This window comes from Drosophila suzukii, chromosome 3 (genome assembly GCF_043229965.1).
Source record: "Drosophila suzukii chromosome 3, CBGP_Dsuzu_IsoJpt1.0, whole genome shotgun sequence".
NCBI lineage: Eukaryota > Metazoa > Arthropoda > Insecta > Diptera > Drosophilidae > Drosophila > Drosophila suzukii.
This window is the reverse complement of record NC_092082.1, coordinates 7,311,695-7,333,068: the sequence shown is the minus strand read 5'-3', so window position 1 is coordinate 7,333,068 and position 21,374 is coordinate 7,311,695. Positions and strand designations below refer to the sequence as shown.

Genomic DNA, 21,374 nt, shown 5'->3' with positions numbered 1-21,374 from the left:
GTTTTTTTCTTTGTTTTTGATTAAATTTACTTTTTATTTTTAGTTTAATGAAAATTTTGATCCGAATAGTTCTTTATCTAGCAATATGCTGAAATTTTTCATTTCTTTGTTTCTTTCAAGAGAATGGAATAAAAAAAAATTTTTCTTTTATTGTATTGTTTATTTTTATTCAAAGTATTCTAGACACATAAAATATGTATAAAAAAACAAAAAAATCCTATTTTAAATGAGCCAAACTGAATGAACAAAGGATTTCGCTTAGAATAGTAAATAATTATTTATTTTTGCTAGTGCAACCGAAAATTAATTTGGTTTTCTTTTGAAGACTTTACAAACTGTATGCATTTCTATTTAATAGATTATATATCTTAATTAACTAACAAAAACATTCAACATTAACTTCTAGGAATGCAAAATTCGACCAAATCTACTTGGTATTGTTATACATGGATGCGATGGCGGGATCTTCGGTCTCGTAGATGATGAGCACATCCCTGAACTTGTCCAGCAATTGCAGCAGCTGCGAACGGCGAAGGTTCTCGAAGTACATGATCTCCTCCAGGTGGTGCTCGCTCTTAAAGTAGCCCATCTGGTAGAGCTTTACCAGCAGCGAGAGATCGTCGACGTTGGCGGAAGCGGGAATGCGCCGAATAGCGGCTCGATCCGCATCGCTGAAGACCTGTAGCAGCTCCTTTAGCTTCTGCTCGTCCTCCATGGAGTCCAGGCTGTCACAGTTATCCGTGCTCATCGAGGCGGTGATGCTGAAGTTGGACTTATGGCTGGACGAAGGTTGCACGGCGATGTTGTCGGAGGCCAGGGAAGAGTGGTCTTCAGAGGCGTCACGTCGATGGCCACCGATTGAGACCGCTGGCACGGGAAGCGGCTGACTGGACATGCTCAACATGGAGCCCTCGTGCAACTCATCCGCATCCTGCTCCTGCTCTCCCTCCTCATCGCTAACGGCATCCCTCAGATGATTGCTGCAGGAGGCCGAGTCTCCGAACTCATCCTCGCTGGGCATAAACTGAACGTACGTGTGTAGCTGCATGAGCAAATGGTGCTGCAGCATCCAAATGACCATCTGTGCGAGAATACCCTGCCGCGCCGGCTGTTGCAGTGGCGTGGTCAAATGTCCAATCGAAGTGGGCAACGAGAAATCCGAGATCACCTCGAACAGTGACATTCCAGCGAATCGAGCGGAGAACTTCTCCACCAGATGAGATTTTGTGTGCAATGGGGCATCTGGCGCGATCACATAAACGTTCGTCTCGCACAGAGGATATATGATAGTGGCCTTGGCCCAGTAGACTAAATGCGAGACCAGCTTGTATACATGTTCGATGCTCAAGTCCGCCTTGGAGGCCATGCTTTGGAGGCTGATCAGTGGGTTGTAGGCGTCCACAAGTTGCCACAGCATCCGAGCCCCTGTCGGTGGAACGCAGTCCAGCAGCTCTGCAAAATCGACCAGCAACAGCATGCCGTGATAGGGTTTCAGGGCACGAAGACAACGATCAATGGTCTCCGGATCAACCATGCTTCCCTTCTTGTGAAGCTGGTGTGCCTTGGCCGGCAGACAGAAACACAGCGTAAGGTTGTGATTCAGCGAGGTACTTAGTAGCCCGGTGGTGCACAGATCGTGGAAGATGGAGCGCAGGGCCTGCGCCAAACTACAACGTTCTGCAATCAGCTCCAGGGTCCGTTCCAGCGGCTGTTGCTGCTGCTCGTCGTGGGTGCGTGCCATGTGGGCCGTCTGCTCGGTTACATAGCCACTGCGCTGCTCCTCGAACTTCAGAGCCAGCCCCAGGCGCTTGCTCAGCTCATGGTAGCACTTCACAATCGAGTAGCTGGCCTGGGCGTGGAGCGCGAACACGATGTTGATGAGCATCTGCTGCTTGGCCATGGCTCCACTCCTTTGGGGAATCAGCGTGGGGTGGCTCACGAAGCGCACGTCGTTCAGTTTGAGCTCGAATTTCTGGTTACACAGCTGTGGCTTCACAGCAAATAGAGCCGACAGCACCTCATCGGCGAATCCCTGCAGCTGTCCTTGGCCCTGGGAAGCCCCCAAGTGGGTGGGCGTCTGCAGCAGGTCGTCCACATGGGCCACGGCATAGGGATTGCGCTTCCTGTGGGATCAATATCAACAAGTTGAAATCGAAGTGAAAAAGGTTTGAAATAGTAACTTCACCTGGACTTCCTCTGCTCATCGCTGGTCTCCTCCGTTTGGCCAAGTGTTTGGTAGGGATATCTATACAACAGCCGGTCTCCCTTGCTATCGAAGTAAACGAGGATTACAGCCAGGGGGTTGACATTTGTGTCCATGGCGGAAAGTTGGAGATGACCTCTCTTCTATCTTTAAGTAACAACAAAAATATGTAAGAATATTTTCATAATCAGCTGGTGTCAGGGTCAGTCCTCGAAATCCAGATGGAATTTCGGAACCATTTTATCTCCCAGCCACACCTTGGACAGGTTTTCATCTATTCTAAGTGTACCTCAAGTTGAGTTCATAAAATATATCTTGCAAAGTTAACATATATAAAATAACATAATTTTTTTATTTTATTTCTGCATTGCAGCAGTGTGGCTGTCTATTATTCCGCTTAAAATACATCGATAAAAAAAATTTTAGATACTTAAATAAAAATGAATATTCACTTTTTAATTTAGTTATAAAACATTGTTTTAAGCCAGTATTAAAATTAAAGAAAAAACAAAGCACGGTCTTACCGCCAGCTGAGTAATCGATCTGGTTCATGGAACTAGTTTATGAAATCAATCGATTTGTCAATCGTTATCGTTCCGCAGCCCTGGTCGCGCGATAACGATTCATCGCCCGCTGTAGTGTGACCGTCTTCGGTTGGTCAGTCGCTAATTTCTAAGAAGCGGAAAGTTGTGAGCAAAACGTGTGAAAATTGTGCTCAAAACGTCAACAATAAATTTGTGAAAATAGCTGGGAGCGTAGTATGCGAGCGCGGCAATCGCAGAACTATGAAATTCCCCCGTGAAACGTGTTAGTTTGGCTGCAAAATCACTTTTAATTTGACGATTTCTTATTAGCGTGTTGGAAAAGAGGAAAACACACACAATGTGAGAGGCAAAATACGAGCAGAGCGTAGGTGGGAGCGAGATGACGCTAAACGTGTACTAGCCGCGGTCTATATATACATATATATAGTATTTGTGTGAGTGTAGGAAAGGTATAAAGAATTGTACAAAAAGTATAGTTTACTTGACTGTGCGCTCAATTTCTGAATTAATTTCATAGTCTTTGGCCGAAAGGTGGCCAATAAGTTGAATTCGACTTATTGTCACTTTCCCTGTCTATTTTCTTCTCTATTTTTTGTGTATCTGTTTTTTTTGTTACATTTTTTCGGTAGTCTGCACAGTTTGATTGCTGTTAGGAATGTGAGTAGCTGGCTCGTTGCCGAATAGTTAACAACATTTAACTATTTTGCTTTTTGTGTATATGTGCGCCAACATCCGTGTGTATAGATTTTACACATACCTACGTAGAAAGGCATGCACAGATATACGTTTGTGTGGGTATCAACGAATAGGCGGAAAGGCGAAATCGAAATATGTACGTACAGCATTTCGGAATGGCCAGGCGCAGTGGTAATAGGCTAAAGCGGGGATACAGAGCAACACAAAAACCAAGAAGAGGAAGAAGCAGGGCAGGCGAACAAAATAAAATAGCCGATAATAGGCTCGGCCACAAGTCAGAACGGTCACACTAGCTGTGCGCCTGGCCGAACAGACCAGTCGTCTCGCTCCTACACACGTCTTTTGCCCCATCCGTGTATGTGTTTTCTTTGCGCGTTTTGTCTTCTGTTTCTCGTGCCATACGGTATTAATAATAATAAAATTGATTAATCAAAGTAGAAACATTTTGATTTGTGCAGGTAGTAAACGTTCGAAACAGCGTCGCGCCATCGTTTGAATGCTGCGAATCAACAATGTGCAACAGAACAAAAAAACAAGTGTACAATTCAATACAAAGTGTTTTCGAAAAATTGAAATAAATAGCTCTGAGAAGCAATAAACCACGTAGCTTGCCGTCAAATTAAACTACATAAATTGTGCAAAATGAAGTGAAAACTTAAATATTAACAAAGTAAACGGTGAGTAAAACCAATGTGCTTGTGTGTGTGAGTGCGCGCCCAAATCGAAAAGTAACTTTGAATCGATAAAAAGATCCCCGAATAAGTCATGCAAATAAATCAGTTCCCAACTAATGTAATTCCGATTCAATGTTGATTCGAGCAAGTTAAATATTCCATTTGTTGATGCCTTGATTTTCTTGCTTTCTTTTTTTTTTTGCATACTGTGTACTGTGTGTCGCCATATTTGATTGCATATTCTTCTCCCCACTGGCCGTCAGTATAGCGTGCTCGCTCGCACACGTTCGCGGGTTCATTTGTTTTGCTTTCGATTCCGTTTTGTGCAACGTGAAGTTAGATGTGCGTAATATACCCCAAGCACAGAGTTGCCAGCCCGACGGAAATGTTTTGTTAAATGTTAATTATTTGCAGTTTGTTTTGCTCAAGTGCCCAAAGTAATGCAGTATTTGAATCACAATTCAAAGAGGCACACCCTTGCCGCATTTTCATTACAATGTGTATGCCGAGGAGTGTTTTTGTTGTCTCCTCCAATGTTTTGACATGCGCATAAGACATTCGGGAAAAAATTATCAACAAAGTGCAGCGAAAAGTGCATTTTGATAATTCCAATTCAGTTTAACAATGCTGACGTCGCCATATTGGTTTCTTATCCAGAATGTTAGCACAAATATAGATTGTATTCGCTTTTCTTTCCTCTTGTTTTCGTCAAACATTTTATTGCGTGTTTCTTCGTTTACACGTTTGTACGCCGCGAAGTTGGCCGCAGTTAACAGTGGGCTAGTGTGTGTGTGTGAGCGGTAGGTCTATTTGTCCCGCTCTTGCACACAGACATTGCTCGAAGGTTCCTGTTCTGCTCCTCGCGCATACGTGATTTTTGCAATTGTTATTTATGCCTTGCGCTCTGTACGCGCGAATTTTCGCCACAAAATGAAAGCAAAAGTTGATAGACAACTTTTTGCACTGCGCTCGTTTTGCGTTATTTTCTGCGCAGCGCAGACCAGACCATCGGATAAACGTAAATTCGCGAAAGCAAGCTCCTCATACTCGATAATTCCAAGGGTTGTCGCTGCTCCAAAATCACGACCCCTGAGCAACCCTAAAAACACCTCCCCCAACCCTCCATCAAATTTTGAAAAAGGTGTATTTCAATGGTACTCATAAATCTTTGAAATCAAATCTCAACTAATGTAGGGGAATATATCGTATTATGCACACACTTTAGCCATGCAGAAATAGAGAAAAAAAATAAACTAAAATAAGACACTACAAACTAGCGAATAGCCCGTATGCAAAAGCTAATGCCCATTATACGGTCGGCGTTTGTGTCAATGAAAGTACATACAGCCAATATTATTGTGCAGTCACGTAGTCCATTGGTCAACAAACTAATATGAGCAACATTACTATTTTTAATTGCAGGTTCATTTTTATTCAGTAGATCACAATGGGAGTCTTTCTCTTTTCGACACACTGTAGGTGTGTTTGTCGATAAGCTTTGTATTTGTTCTACTTCATCTAGCGATGCAACAAAAAACCCAACAACAATGACACGAAAAAGCAGGGGCTGAATCGCAAGGGGAGCTTTATGAATCGAGAGGAAACTGTTTGAAAATGTATATTATTTTTATGATTTTGGTTGTTGATATTACAACATATTTTTTTGGGGGTAAACAATCCCCAATTATCCCCCTGGATCCGCCCCTGCTCAAAAACACCGCGGCCTCTTCTTACATGTGTGTGTGCGATAAGTTTCCAACGTGCATTTGCAGCCACGATTTACGGCGATCTGCTGCTGTCTTGCTCACACCCACGACCCGACAATGGGCTCGAATGGGGCTTATTTTGTGAGCTTGTGTGTAATTTGTTTATGGCGCGCATTTTACTCGCCGATGATGATGTTGTTGTTGGGGTTGGGGTAGGGTTGGCTCTCGCACACGTGTGTGTGCGTGTACATATTTCACCTTTGCGAGGATGAGAGAATCAAATTCAAATTCTCCTCCGTCCCTCTCTCGCCTGGGTATTTTTAACTAGCAGCGTTGTAAGATTTGCTGTAAAAGTTCAGATATAGCGCCCGATGCTAGTGAGTGTGTGTGTAAGTAACCCAAATCAAAATTTACTGCAGGCCCCCATTTGTGCCGTTATCTTGTGGCCTCTCTTTGTTTCAATTTTGAAATCTAAAGCAAAACGGAAATGAGAAATGCCTACCATCGTTATCGATAAAGTTCTGAGCCCCACTTCCTGGGTCGTACACATACAATCCAGCTTGAAGCTGTAAAATCCGTTTATCGATTAACCTGTCGGCGGCCTTTACATAATTGCACATTGTATCTACAGGAAATAGGCAAAAGGTTACATAAGCTTTGGCTGTGCTTTCCCAGATTCACTATTCAATTGGGGAATCAATTGCGCTGCTCCCTGTTCTCTGTTTCAATTAGAAATTGTATCTACAATAGGCGCAAATTGGCAACCAGCACAATCACTCTCGCACACGCACACACAGGCACGCAGGTGGGATATCCAAGTGCAAGTTGCCAGTGCAATGTGTAATAGATACAAGAAACTGAAAAGCCAGCGACAAAAGCAACGACAAAAAACCCCACCACAACAACTACAACTAGCGATGAATGCCGCGCCGGATGCCAAGGCGAAATTAGTGCATTCACTTTTCGCTCCGCTTTGCTTTTTTGCTTTGGCTCTCTGCTTTGCAATGCGAAAGACGGGGCAAATGCGCGGAATGTGCAATAAATTAGAGAATTAGAGAAATTGTTAGCAAAACATGGCAAAATATTGACTACTTGCAGGAGGTCAGTGGTTAGTTGCAATAAGTTGTTATTGGTATTAGGGAGGTAATACCTTTATGCTTAGTCAAAACAAACTTATATTTAATTGAACATTTATTAGATAGTTAAAAATTTTGTGTATAAGCCCTAGTCACACGGATTTGACTCTAAAAACCAAACGAATTCTATAAAATGTCTTGAAAATAAAATAGCCTAAACTTTAAAAATCATAATCTAAATTAGAAATAACGTCATATACCAAAAGAAATTCAAAGATGGAAATCTTTGTCAATTAATTTGGGACGCTTTTGACAGTGGGCAACTGCATTGGCAATTTAGCGATGCGCATAAACAAAGCAAAATAGAGAAAAACTGGTTTCCATAAAAGCCAAATGCACAAGTGCCAAACGTTGTTTGTGTTTTTATTGGCCAGGGGGGTCACACTACACATGCAAAAGCAGACACACTCACACAAGTGTAAACAATGCACAATCCCTTGCTTTGCTTTGGCGCACCTTTCGCACTGTTTTCGCTTTGCCGTTTCGCAGAAATGCTTTTCCGCTCCCTGATGCTGCGTTCAAGTTTACAGCAAGTGCAGCAGCCACCACGAAGCACATTCCGAAAGCATAGACGAAAGTACATACGCAGAATAAACGCGGATATTGACGTTTGAAGTGCGCATGCGTATTTTTGGCGCCCGTTGGCAGCGCTGTGCTTTTTATTTTATTACATAACACAAATCCGAATTGCAGTTGGCAATGCCACTCCTGGATGTTAGAGATGAGCGCCTCCCTTGATTTTATCGATAATACCAGTAGGAGTTTTTTGAAAATTTGTATATAAAATTTAAAATTTTCTCTTCTATAAGGTTTGAAATTGAATAATTCAATTTTCAATAATCAAATGTTTTTGTACCTTTTGCTTGCTCGATATTAGAAAAGTAATAAACATTTTTACAGTTCATAGTAGAAATCTGGAAATTTAATTCATTTTGAAGAAAACCAGTAAATCTGAACTGCAAATATATGTTTATAATAAAACTCGAATTATTTTTCATATATTTAATTGGTTTTTTCTTTTTTGACTCATTGCAGAAACAACGAAAGATCGTTTATGTGAAGACCGTATCCACAAAATACAAGTTTTAACATACAACGACGGACAACAACGCAAAATCTACAGGGCGGGATTATCATCTTCACAAGATACAATCAGTTTCAGGATAAGGATCCATAAACAGGGTGCCAATCAGAGGAATCAGGAGCGAAGGAGCCAGGAAGCACGCGGAGGAAGTCGTCTAATCTTTCGCAGCGTTATGATTGTGATGGCTGACAATGTGATGTGGCACAGAGTTGGACACCGTCTAAGCAAATCAAGCGCGCACCATCGCCTACGCCTACAATTTTTACCACTGGGAGTCTCAGCCTCCGTCCTCCGTGCCAGAGCCAGAGGTTATGCATTGAGCCCCCAATGTTTTGGGGGCACGTCAACGAAGGCCCAGCGTCAGCAGGAGCAGAAACTGCATCAGCAGAACCGGCAGCAACATGACGGCTTTGCCTGTGAAGTAGTGTTGTGAAATAGAAACTAAAACCGAGACCGAAACCGAACTCTACCAAGCGAGTGAACTCTCAAGCCGAATCAAGGCTCCCCCCTCTAAATACACGTCTAATTTTAGTTCGCAGTCCGAACTGCCGCAGCAGCACCATCACCATGCCCATGTCCAGCCACGACACGGTCTTCGTGGAGCCCGCCGTGAGCAGCAGTGGCGGCGGCAGCACCAGCAGCATCAATCGCGTGGGAATAGCCGGTGGCCCCCAGCCGCCGCCCCCGCACATCGTCATCGATGGCAGCAGCCTGTCCACGCAGGCCCAGCTGCAACGCATCATGCAGCGTCGCATGTCCATCAGTACGCGCCAAATCCTTAGCGCCAGCCAGTCCCAGTCGATGAACACGACGCAAAAGTACGCGGTGCGTACAGCAGCCGGAACCGGAGCATTAGGCGCGACGTCAGCTTCGTCGGGCAGCTCCGGTCAAGAGCTGATCAATCCCCAGATCTACAAAATTGTGACCACTGACGGTAGCACCAGCAATGTCATCATCGACGCTTCGGCTGCTGCACCTCCGCACAACTCTAAACTGTTGCTTAGCAATCTCACGGTGCTCTCGAAGCAGGCACCAGTCCAAGGAGGAGGCACGCAGCAGCAGCAACAACAGCAGCTTAACTACCTGGGAGCCAAGAGTCTGCCGTATGTGACGGCATCGCCGGCCAAGGGCCAGCAGCAGCCTCAAAAGTTCGGCAGCATAAGCGCATTTAAGGCGCAACAGCAGCAGCAACACCATCCGCATGCCACCCTGCAGAAAGTGACTTTGGGCTCCCGAGTCGCTACCCGCCTGCAGTCCTATGTGCCGGCAAGTCCATCGCAGATTATGGTGCAACCGGCGCAGCCAAAGTATGTAAATGCCACGGCAACAGCGTTAGGTGGAAATGCTGCTCTTCTGAAGAAGGCCAATCAAAAGATCACGGTCAAGAGCGTGAGCAATATGTCGCAACAGCAACAGCAGCAGCAACAACAACAGCAGCAGCAGTTACAAGCCCAGCAGCTGAAAACCTTCATCACGCAGCAGCAGCAGCAGCAAACCTACAAGGCGGGAGCCAAGGCAAAGTTTGTGAAACAATCGACCGCCTTGTCCATTGCCGCTTTGCCCCAACAGCAGCAGCAACAACAAGCGGCTACCTATGCGAAACAGCCAATGGTCACCACTCCCACATCCGCGAAGGTCACCAAACTGAACAGCAAGTATGTGCAGCAGCAGATCAGCCTGCCGCAGGGCACGCAATTGCAGCAAAAAACGTCGCCGAATGTAGCAGGAGGAGGATATCTGCTGCAGCAAAGTCAGGCCACGGGCGGAGGAACTATCAAGTTTGTCAACTCCCATGGCACCGTCATCCAGCAGCATCCCCAACAGCATCAGCAGGCAACGAAACGAACCCATTACAATAGTAGCGGAAGCAGCGACAATGAACAGCATGGGGTGGCCAACTCTTCACTGATCACCGATGATGTGATGATTGTCAACGGCACTCAGATGACCGACGAACTGTCCGCCCGGATCCTGCAGAGCATGGCTCAGAAGTCGTTTAGCCAGCAGCAGCAGCGATTCCAGCATGTTCCTGCTTCGGGCAGTAGCAACATGCCGCCTCCCACCCAGATAATTTACAGCAACAGCAGCAGCAGTAGCAATGGGACAACCGCCAGTAGTCCGGGTGGAAATCAGCCGGGAAACCTGCTGCTTGCCCACTATCAGGCAGCCGGCTCAAAGCCGGTATCCTCGGCTTCTTTCCTCACGGTCACGGGAACGCCGCCGGTTACGGTTGCATCCACGCCCTCGGTGAGCATCTCGTCACATGGCTTTGCCAGTGGTAGTGCGGCCATTTCCTCCTACATGTCCTCTGCGACGGCGGCGCGACGTCAATCTGTGAGTGCGCCCAGCAGCAGGTCAGTGTCCTTGGAACGGAAGCAGCACCAACAACACCAGCAACTGCAGCACGAGGTGATTGGTGGCGGTCGCAAGGCTCCAACGGTCATCGAGTATTACAACAAGCACGGGTAAGTTTTAACATGGCAGTACAATTATTGGTCTTGCAAAGTGCAACAAGTTGGGAATAAAACAAATTATATTTGATATAAAAAACGACAGAAAATAGCAAAAATTAACACTATAGCAAGATTACCTAGAAAAATCTTGGAATTTTTATCTTTACTGGTTTGGGCTCTTTATTTATTCTAAAAATTCAAGGGAGAGTTTAATTATACAGGTTAAATATATTATAACAAACTTAATAATGTTGGGAAATGTCAAAAGATTCTTTCTAGAATTCAAAAGCTACATTTCTGACTCTTTACCAAAAGTATTATTTTGATTAAAATAATAATTACTTTAAAACCTTTACTATTTAACTGACATAAGTGACATTAGAGCTAAAATATTTGGACCGATTTGCCAGCTTTTAATTGTGACCGTTCATAATCGATTTGTTAGTCTAATGTCACGAGTGTCTAGGATGATCGATTGTCAATTTTCTACAAAGCATCGATAGTTTGCTCTTACTACTGTCAAACAATTTGTATTTACAACTATCGGCCAGCTAGTCAGTTCTACTGCAGTAGGAGAATAAGCCTCGTCAATGGCGAAGCGTAAATTGTGTTGTGATATTTTCAAGACAGCTATTCAAGACAATTCTTTGATTCCAGCGTGAACAGCATAATTGGCAGCAGCAATAGCCTGACCCACAGCGCCAGCATGAGTAATCTCGGAGCCCTGCGGAGTAGCAGTGCAAGCGGATTCGCCACGACCACCACTCCAACGCCAGCTGCACCTCTTCACCTAACGCCCCTGAACGTGCCAGTCCACGTGGAAGCTTCAGCACCACAGTCCTCGCCAGCTCTGGTCAAGGGTACGTCTCAGGCGCCGGCGCAACCACCACAACAGACGCCGCATCTTTTGGGACACAACCAGCTGAGTGCCAACGATGAGGAGCTGTACATCGAGGAGGTGCGTCCGGTTCCAGTGCTGACGCAGGATCTACGACTGCAACAATTGCACGCTATAATGCAGGATCACACGTATGCCTCCCAGCAACAACAGCAACCGGCGCAGGCACCTGCAGGGGATTCCACGATTTCTGGAACAGCACAGCAGGTCCAGCAGCCGCAGCAGTGGTCACTGGGCGGAATCGGTGTCACGGTGGCTGGTGGTCAACCAACACCGACGGCGGTAGGCGGATATTGCAACTACTTTGGACAGCAAAGTAAGTAAATGGGAAGGAAAATGGAGTATAAACCTTTTATAATTTAAAGTCTTCTAAGAAAAGTTGTTTAATTCAATCACTAATATTTCTTTATTTCACTCTTGTTTACTCAGTTGCTCGCCATCAAGCCGACGATGATGCTCACTCTGCCATTAGCAGCAGCTCCCGTTTGGGACTGGCTAGCGCGGACATTGATCCCGGCGAGGAGACGGAAACGGCACCCGAAGCTGAGGCCGAGGACGACTCGGTGACGCGCTGCATCTGCGAACTAACCCATGACGATGGGTATATGATTTGCTGTGACAAGTGCTCGTAAGTATCCTGTAGTTATCCACATACCTTTACGCGAAAGATTGTCTATTGCCAAACTGCCAAAATTTTAAAAATGTTTCAAGATTTATCAATACTAATCAAATATTTAATTTTCCAATAGGGCCTGGCAACATGTTGACTGCATGGGCATTGACCGCCAGAACATCCCGGAGGAGTACATGTGCGAACTCTGCCAACCGCGTGCGGTGGACAAGGCGAGAGCTCGAGCCCTGCAGCGTCAAAAGCGCAAGGAGCACATGCTGCTGGTGGCTACGCAAGCGGCAAACGGTGCTGCGGCTGTGGCGGCTGGAACGACGATCAGCGGTGGACTCGGTGGTGGATTGCCGATGTCCGAGGAGTTGCAGCACCGGCTGGCTTCTGGTCTGAATGGCGGATTTGCCACGGGCACCGGCATGTCCAAGAAGTCAAAGAAAACCAAAGAGAATGCGGGCAGTACCCCCGCCTTAAAGAAAACAAAGAAGAGCGGTGTTGGCATGGGTGGCGAGAAGAGCGGCAGCGGAAGCGGTACTCCCTCTAGCAGCGGCGGCAAATCCAGCAAGAAGAGCAGCAAACGCAAGAGCAAGTCTAGTGGAGATGGATCTTGTGGCGGTGGCAGCAGTCCAGCATTGACGGCCGCCGAAAAGCATGCCGCCAATCTTCGTCAGTGGATCGAGAATTACGAGTATGCGGTGACCAATCACTATTCGCCAGAACTTCGCGCCCGCCTACACGCCATCCAGAAGCAGCCCAGTCTGTTGCAGAGCATACAAAACACTGAGAACAAGGCTTTGAGGCAGATTCAGCAACAACTGTCGACCGCCGGCAGCAGTGAGCTTGAGCAACGGGCACAGCTCATCCCGTATGCGGGTGCCAAAGTGCTGATCAGCAGTGTGGAGTTGGCTCCGCATGCCCCCATCCATGAGCTACGAGGCAAGTATATGCTCACCACCCAGTTCCGCACCCAGAACCCCACCGTCAACATGAACACGCCCCCGCCCAGTAATTACCTGAACAGCTTCAAGGCGCACAAGACGCCGGGTCAGTTTGTGTTCTTTTACCAGCTGCCCGGAGTAGAGGCGCCCATGCAGACCCTGCGGCCAGACGGAAGTGTGCCACAAGTGGCGCAGCAACCGCCCTCGTATCTCAAGGGACCGGAGGTGTGCGTGGATACGAGGACATATGGCAATGATGCACGATTCGTGCGCCGCTCTTGCCGGCCGAATGCCGAGCTGCAGCACTACTTTGAGAAGGGAACGCTGCACCTGTACATAGTGGCACTGACGCACATACGTGCCCAGACAGAAATCACGGTCCGCCATGAGCCGCACGACCTGGCGGCGGTGGAGCAGAAGAAGTCGCATGCTGCCGTTATCCAGCCGACGAGTACCCGCTGCGCTTGCGACTTGGGCAGTGACTGTCTCTTTGCCCTACCGCTGGCCGTACAGCAACAGCTCCAGGCTCCGCCGACCCAGCCAAGAAGTAGTCATCGAAACAAGGCGGCAGCAGCAGCAGCGGCGGCAGCTGCGGCCAATAGTGCGGCAGCCATACAGCTAACAATGGGATTGGGCGTAGGAGCGGCGGCAGCGGGTGTTTTGCCAAACTCCAGGAATCGTTCTACATCATCCAGCGGCGAGAGCAGTCAAATGGGTCTTAATAGTCCGCAACTTGGACAGTTAAATCTGGGCTTTAAGCCCTCTCCGACGGCAGCTTCGCTGACGGCACCTGTACCCGGAGTGCATTGCAACAACAGCGGTGGAAGCAGCAGCAGCAGCAACAACTCGTGCTCTGTGTCCATGTCCAGTGTCCTGCACGACTCTGGCATCTGCACGTCGTCCTCTTCGCCGTCGGTGTCTATTCCATCGCCCACACCCACCCAGCTGCAGTCGCCGACCTTACAGCAGCACTCTCACCAGTTACCACAGCAGCAATTGTCGCTTCTGCAGCGTAGTCCCACGCAACAGCATCAGCAACAGATCCTTGCTGCGCTGCCTACACCCATGCTTACGCCGATGCTTTCCCCCCAATTGCCGAAACCAGCACAGCAGGCACAGCACCAGCAGCCACATGCTCTGTTGCCGATACAGCAGCAATCTTCTTTGCTGCAGCAGCCCCAACCACAGCAAAGTCAGGAGCCGTTGGCTGTTATCGCAGCTGCTGCAGCTGCACAACAGCCCATGGCCACCTATTTTGTCCGGCAACCGCAGCAACAGCAATCACCAAAGCCGCATGTCGTAGTGGCGCAGCAGCCACATGTGGCTGGTGCTCAACAGCAGCAAACTTTCATGCAGCAGCAGCAGAAACAACAACAGCAGCAGAAAATGGCGGATGAGGCTAGAATGGCAGTGAGTGCATTGCAAACTCTGCACGCCGCCCCCACGTCGCATATAGTGACGCCAATCAAAGTGGCAACAGTGCAGCAACAAACGCAACCACAACCGCAGCAGCAACAAGGGGTACAACAACAATCACCACAGCAGCTACAACAACAATCTCAGCACATGAACATCCCGCAGTCGCCCCTACGTCAGCAAAAACCTCAGCCAGTGCAACACCAGCAGCAGATAATCTTTTCAACCGGAGCCCAGGCAATCCCGGCGACTACGCCTACCAAATTGAATTCACCCACGAAGAGTGCGGCTCCTGTGGTTACCACCAACAATGTTAGTATAGGTGGCCAACCATTGGTGGCTGGTGGAAAGAAGACACCTGCCAAGCATCAACAACAACAGCAGCAGCAGCCATCGACACCTCTTTCGGCCGCTTCAGTTCCAGCCGCATCTCCTTCGTCAGCCGATTCCAGAGAAGAGGATGTTTCGTCTAGTACTACTACGACACCCAGCACGGGAACGACGGCCAAGGATAAACCGAAGCAGTCGCGCGAAGATCGCAAGTTGGAAGCCATTCTGCGAGCGATTGAAAAAATGGAGAAACAGCAAGCTCGCGGTAAGAAGGAGACACGTCAGAGTAGCGGTGGCAAGCGGCAGGCGAGTAACTCGCCCGCCTCGCCCAACAAGCGTGGTAGCTCCAACTCCATCAGCGAGGATGTGGACACGCCAACAAGCACCACATCCGCGGCGGCAGCTGCCCAGCGTCGGAACAAGAAGAAGCGTAAAGTGAGTCGCAGCTACAACAACAATACCAATGGCTTGGGTCCGGGAGGCAGCAACAACAAACGGAGGAAGAGCATCCTGGTGGAGTCAGATGGCGAGTCGCATGCATTGACCAATTCGGAATCGGAGGACCAGGTGCAGCATCCACATTTGCATCACAGTGGATCAGAGGATCAGGCCGCAGGACTTCTTCTAGCTTTGGCTCACAACAACTCTTCGCCGAATGAGTCATTCAAATCGCCCTCATCCCAATCGCACTCCCTGCCAGCAACTCCAGCCTCTGTGAGTAGTGCCTGCCTGCTGATCGAGGCTGCCATGGGACCTCTGGAGCAACAGCCGGCACCGGCGACAGCGTCGCCTTCGCTGGGCGAGTTCAAGTACCCGCCCGGCGGGGCCAAGACCAAGAAGTCGCTCATGTCCAGCTGGTTCCAGCAGGCGGAGCAACAGCATGCCTCTGGCTTGGATAGCCTCGTACAGGCGGCTATGAGCGAAATCAACGGCGAACGGGAGCAATTACACCATCAACCCGAAGGCCAATCCTCGCCAGCGCCGGCACTACTTAAGGTGGAGCAGTTTATTCATCAGGCGGAGTCCACGACTTCAGTCGCTGCCCGAGAGCAACTGCATCTGCCGTTGCAGAACAATTCATCTGTGAAGAAGCGCTGGCTGCGACAGGCTATCAGCGAAGAGACCACTCCGGTTGAAGAAATTCAGCAGCAGCTAAACCAGACAGTTCCTGCCACACCATCCCCTCAGCCGGCACCAACCGTCTCGCCATTGGCGAATGGATTCAGTACACCGCTAAAGAAGCGGCGACTGGTGGTCGTTAGCAATGGATCGAATGTGGAATCTGAAGAGCCGCACATCGATGTTATCGGAGAGCCCAAGGAGGAGGGAGAGGAGTCTGGCAGTATGCCTGCCCTTAAGGTAGAAACAGAAAATCAACAAGAGCAGGACGACGATGTGGACATCCTGCGTTCGCCCAGTCCGGGGACCCATCAAATAGTGGCCGAGGATAATCTGGTCAAGATCGAGCCAGAGGACACGAGTGCAGCCGCCGATGACGTTAAGATTGACGTGGAACGCGAGGAGAGCCAGGCATGCGATAAGTTTGAGGAAATGGTCAAGGTGAAGCGCGAGGAGGAGGAGCAACGTGAACAGCAAAACCAGCAGCTGCTTGAACAGTCGGAGCAGCAGGCACCCAAAGTTGAACCCTCCGTAGTAGAACCGAAAGTTGAAAATAACATTGTCACAGCGGTGCCCAAAGTGGAGGCAACCCCAGAGCTAGTGCCGCCTAAAAAGGAGCCGGCGAAAGTGGAACCCAAGCCGGGCGAATCTCTGCTGCGCACGACAGCGACTGTAACTGCATCGGCAGCGGCCGCAGCTGCGGCAGCCACTTTGCTCGACGTGAGCAAAGTGGCAGTCAAAGCTCGACAGCCACCTCTTAAATTGGAGGATGAGCCGCAAAAGAAAAAGCCTAAACTGGAATCGGCAGCCGTTGCAGCACCACCACTTTCGGGACTTCCGGTTCCAGCAGCAGTTGCATCAAATGCAACTCCATCGGCGACAGCCAACTCAACGGCCGCAGCATTAACAACCGGAACTGCTCCCCCGAGTACCAAAAATCTCACCGAACACGATATACAGGAACGTTTGCTATCCTTCCATGCAGCAAACATTTCCTACCTGCAGTCCAGAAACAAGAAGGCTACAGCAGTCTCGGCATCCGCGTCCTCCAGTCAGAAGAGCAATAGCTGCAGCGGCGGCAGTGGCGCAGAGTCTAAAAAATCGTCCAAGGATAAGGAGGAGAAGCGAGAGAAGGAAAAGCAGCTCAAAAAATCAAAGAAAGACAAGAAAAAGTCTAAGGAAAAGGACAAGCTTAAGGCGGCTGCTAATCCCACTCTACCAGTCGTTGAGGCGAAGAAAAAGACGTCGCAGCCAACAAAGCCAGAGAGTAAACCGATGACAGCTCCGGTTCTTTTGCCACCTAGTCTACCGGCTGCTACGGCAAATGGGAAGACCAAACACATGGCACACAACAATGCTGATCAGCAGCAACAGCAGCAGCAGCAGCAAATGAGACGTCGCACCATGTCCATGTGTATTACACCAGTCACCCCTACTCCGGTGCCCATGGTCTCATCACTGCTGGGTACGCCGCCCACAGCTAAGAAGAGGCAGACTAATTTCGAGCAGGAGCTTACCAAGCCGAACAGTCAGATCCTGAGCAGCAGCATCCTTCTGAACAGCAGCAAGGGACTCGGCCTGCCGCTCGCCCCACCCACAGTGGTTGGCATGCCCATGCCCACGGTGGTTCAACAGCAGCAGCATCGCAAGGAGAACAACCACCAGGAGGCGCATCCCGCCAGTGGAGGACCCATGAGCCTGGCTGCTGCCATTGCCAGCGGAAAACTGACTGCCATCAGTCGGCGAAGGGAGTCCATGTGTGGCAGCCGGCAACAGGCACTTATTGCGGCAGCCTTGAAGAAGGAAAAAAAGGAGAAAAAGAAAAGCAAGAAAAAGGATCGGGAGAAGCAGAAGCACGAGAAGCAAAAGGGCAAGGACAAGGAACGAGAAAAGGACAAGGAGAAGGACAGCAAGCTAAAGACAAACCACATACAGAGGCCAGCACTACCGGCTCCAATCACTGCTACCAATCCGACTCCAATGCCGACTGCCACTCCAGTTTCAGTTCCGATTCCGGTTACCACCCCAAAGGCAGCTCCCATCCCAGTATTGATAACCCAGCCCACTCCTACTGCGATCCATCCACCCCAACCTTTGGTCAACAACTGCTCCACCAAGGTTACGCCGCTGCCATTCTATAACACCATCTACGGCAAGCTGCAGGATCCTCCGACGCCAACCAGCAACCCCAGTCCCATCACTAACACCATGCCAAGTTTGGCCGAATATCTGGAGTCTACAAAAGCTAAGACAGCAGCAGCAGCAGTAGCGACAGCGGCAGTCAAACCTGTTGGCATTGCAGCAGTTACGCCAGTTAGTAGCAACATAGTCGCAGCAACAGTGGCAGCTGCATCCCTTGAAATGCCGCCACCGGCCACCACACCACTGAAGCTGTACACGCGAACCGCCAGTCATGACCCGCGACTGAATCCCATGCTCACTGTACCAGATCCCACGCCCATGCCGAAACGTAAGCTTTCCATCAGCGAGTACCGGATGCGACACCGCCCTTCTGTGGATACGGCACCCACCACGCCTACAACACCCACAACTCCGACTACTCCCACCACGCCAACGGGCACCAACAAGGATCGCTGCTTTGTCAAGCCGCAGACCATTAATAAGTGCTCTCTGCAGTCGCCGGAGCGATTCCAGGCCGCAATCCGGGAGCGGCGAAACTCAATCAGTGCGCACCACCACCCGCAACTGAACGTTAATCTCAACAACAATAAGGGCAGCAGCAGCATCAAGAGCGGATCCACTAGCGGTATCCATCTGCAGCACGCTCTAGGCGTCACCAGCGGAAGGATGCCGTCCAAGAATGCGTTAGTAGATCCAGCAGCCACCACCTTGAGCACGGTCAACAGCATCCTGAGCACGGCTCAAAAGCTGCACATGTTTGATGACAAGCCAAAAGGTAAGTGAAGTCTTTAAAAATCTCAAGTGTAAGGTTTAAAATCGCTTCTGATCTGCAGGTGGCCACTTTAATGCTGCACCCACACTTCTCGAGCAACAGCAGGAGAAGATGAGCGAGCGATCGCGGTGCTTGCAGCGGACTATCTCGTGTGACTCGCGGGTTATCGATCGATTGGGCACAGGCGCCGCTGCGAGTGCCTTGGAAAAGGTGACAACGGCGGCAAACAGGCGAGATGGCATCTGAAGAGGTGAGTAAAAAAGCTTAAAAAGGAAAAGTAATTTTTAAACACTTGATTATCCACAGAAAACCAAACTACAAACTGATGACGAAATAATAATAATCCGACATCAACAAAAGCTAAACTGCAGAAGGATTCCAATTTGCTATTTTAGATGATACCTTTCCCACACCAAACACAAAAGCTAACCGTTCCTTGATTTTAAACACTAAATTAAAGAAAATAACAACGCGCATATAGTATGACCTGCATACATGTCGATTGAGCTCAACAAGCAAAGCGAATGCTATTAATGGATGTATATTTCAAAGCGAAGAACATTTTGCTTAGCAAAACCATTTGGGAAATCCGGGAGAGGAGGATAAACGTTCTACTAAACTACTTAGTTATTTAATAGTATCGTTTTTGTCACAGCAAACAAGCCGCTTAAATTACTTACAAACAAGAAACCTACAATATATATGCACGTGTACATGCTTAACACCTATAATACAATATAATATGTAATTATATTAGGCAGCCAAAATTGAAGTTATTGAGATGTTAGAAACCACTCTTGGCTCGTTTAGTAATTGAATATGTATTTTTAGTTATTAAGTTTATTCAATCGCCGAGGAGCCGGAAGTAGATCGGGATGTGTCCATCCCTACAAATTATAATTTGTGTTACTTTCGTTTAAACTTTGAATTACTTGTAATCGTAGAAATAAAAGAAAAAATATATTTAACTCGGTAACCTACAATATCTACCCAAATAAAATTAGCCAGACTTAAAAATGCAAGCAATATTTAAAAATCCACTACCTAGAGCAGATCTTGGCAAACAATATAAAATAAGAACGTTAATCAAGACCAAGAAATCAGAATCCGGGACTAAAACACTGTAAATATTATTTTTAAAATACCAGATACAAACAAATGGAGAAAATACAAAAATACTTGTTATCTTATTAAGCAAGTGATGTAAGTTAAAAAGAGTACAAAGCGAGGGTTAATTGGATGAAACGCGTAAAAAATGTAAATAGAGGCAGCAGGGGACAGTTTCCGAAGCCATTTTCGTAATTAGGCTTAATTTTTTTTTTAACTTTTCCGAATTTTGTATAAAATAAAACATTTACGAATTATTTAAGTAACATATTTTATTTTTATAGCTTGTCATTAGTTTTAAAGGATTTTATTATGATCAATGCACATCGAGGAATGTATACGAAAACTCTGTACATTGACCGTTTTGTATATGTTCCTTGCAGCTGCATTTTTCATTTGTCACTAATGTGCACACTTAAAAAAAAGAAATTCAACTCATTTTGACCCTGTGAAAAAAATTTTGTCACTATCAATTCAGAAAGGATTAGTTATTGAGAATAAACTAGACAGAAAATTGCGAATAAGTTGTAAAGGTGTTTACAAATCTGTTTTTAAGAACTATGTGGAAAAATAGTGTATACATATAACTTTGTACATATGAAATTTTATTTCTTACACTAACCACATAAGAAAATTATGCAGGTGGTCTTAGGCGAAGCGCTTTTTAATTTAAATTTAACTTTTATTTCTGTAAATATGCCTACGCAACTTTAATAGTGTAATATATTCAATGAAGTTTACTAAGACGATTTTATGGAACGTATGTTGTTAATTTTTTTTAGCGCTGTACAATACAAACAAGACCTATTATAAACCTATTTATAGTTATCTGTAAAGCATATATATGGATGGAAGAATTCGTAGTTTTCGTAATACAGATTTTGATAGTTCTAGCATAAAACATAAACGAAATTATTTATAACTTATTTGAAAGAAAAATACCTACTCGTAATAATTTTTACTCTAAACCTAGATTCTTTATAAGTGCGAATTTGAATTGTAAGTCTAAGCATAATGGTTTTAGTCATAAGTCTATCTTGGTTTAACTGATGTAAATTAAATACGTTAATTGTTTACTAAACACAAACACAAGCATGCCTCCTAAAGAAGTCGGCAATCAAGCTTCGTCTGTAAAATACATTACAAATGAATTCATAAGATTCTTTACCAATAAACAAAAAACCGAAAAACACAAATAAAACGAAAATAAAATGAAAATATAGAAAATGTTTTTTATTTAGGCAGTTAATTTATACTTATTGGAATAAAAATATGGCTGCATATGTTCATCAGATATAATACATTTTGGTAAAAGCAAAGGGAAATGGAAAAGTGATTAGAAGTTAACACCTTGCTGATGATAATTTACGATTCCTATTTTCACTGGGTAAGAAGCAATTAATAGTCCAGTTTCTTCCAAAAAACGAAGAGCAAGTCTTGAAAGCCAGATCAAGTCATCCAGGCTAATGCCAATCCAAAACACAAGATGACTCATTCTTTATCCGTTCCATCCTTGGGAAAATGCGTCACTGT

General features: G+C 46.9%; 2 protein-coding genes across 7 annotated transcripts; one reads left to right on the top strand and one right to left on the bottom strand.

Annotated features, from left to right (window-relative positions):
- Positions 1-258: 258 nt before the first annotated feature.
- On the bottom strand, positions 259-2,863 carry Nprl3 (GATOR complex protein Nprl3). 4 transcript variants are annotated; one of them, XM_036815822.3, is made up of 3 exons: positions 2,728-2,863; positions 2,186-2,350; positions 259-2,123 (listed from the first exon to the last, which is right to left on the bottom strand). In XM_036815822.3, exons 2-3 carry the CDS (start codon positions 2,317-2,319, stop codon positions 428-430), a joined length of 1,830 nt encoding a protein of 609 aa, XP_036671717.3. In that variant the 5' UTR covers positions 2,320-2,350; positions 2,728-2,863; the 3' UTR covers positions 259-427. The 4 variants fall into 4 exon arrangements, with proteins under 4 accessions (XP_036671717.3, XP_036671716.3, XP_016933901.3 ...); XM_036815821.3 differs by having other exon boundaries at positions 2,656-2,735; XM_017078412.4 differs by lacking the exon at positions 2,728-2,863 and adding an exon at positions 2,493-2,643.
- A 7-nt stretch (positions 2,864-2,870) lies between these two features.
- On the top strand, positions 2,871-19,751 carry upSET (SET domain-containing protein upSET). Of its 3 annotated transcripts, none has more exons than XM_017078409.4 (8): positions 2,871-3,010; positions 3,903-4,121; positions 7,996-10,509; positions 11,155-11,711; positions 11,825-12,023; positions 12,145-18,737; positions 18,796-18,984; positions 19,041-19,751. In XM_017078409.4, the coding sequence occupies exons 3-7, from the start codon at positions 8,612-8,614 to the stop codon at positions 18,978-18,980; spliced, it is 9,432 nt and encodes a 3,143-aa protein (XP_016933898.3). In that variant the 5' UTR covers positions 2,871-3,010; positions 3,903-4,121; positions 7,996-8,611; the 3' UTR covers positions 18,981-18,984; positions 19,041-19,751. The 3 variants fall into 3 exon arrangements, with proteins under 3 accessions (XP_016933898.3, XP_016933899.3, XP_070853196.1); XM_017078410.4 differs by having other exon boundaries at positions 2,951-3,087; XM_070997095.1 differs by lacking the exons at positions 2,871-3,010; positions 3,903-4,121; positions 7,996-10,509 and adding an exon at positions 10,980-11,097.
- Positions 19,752-21,374: the final 1,623 nt, after the last annotated feature.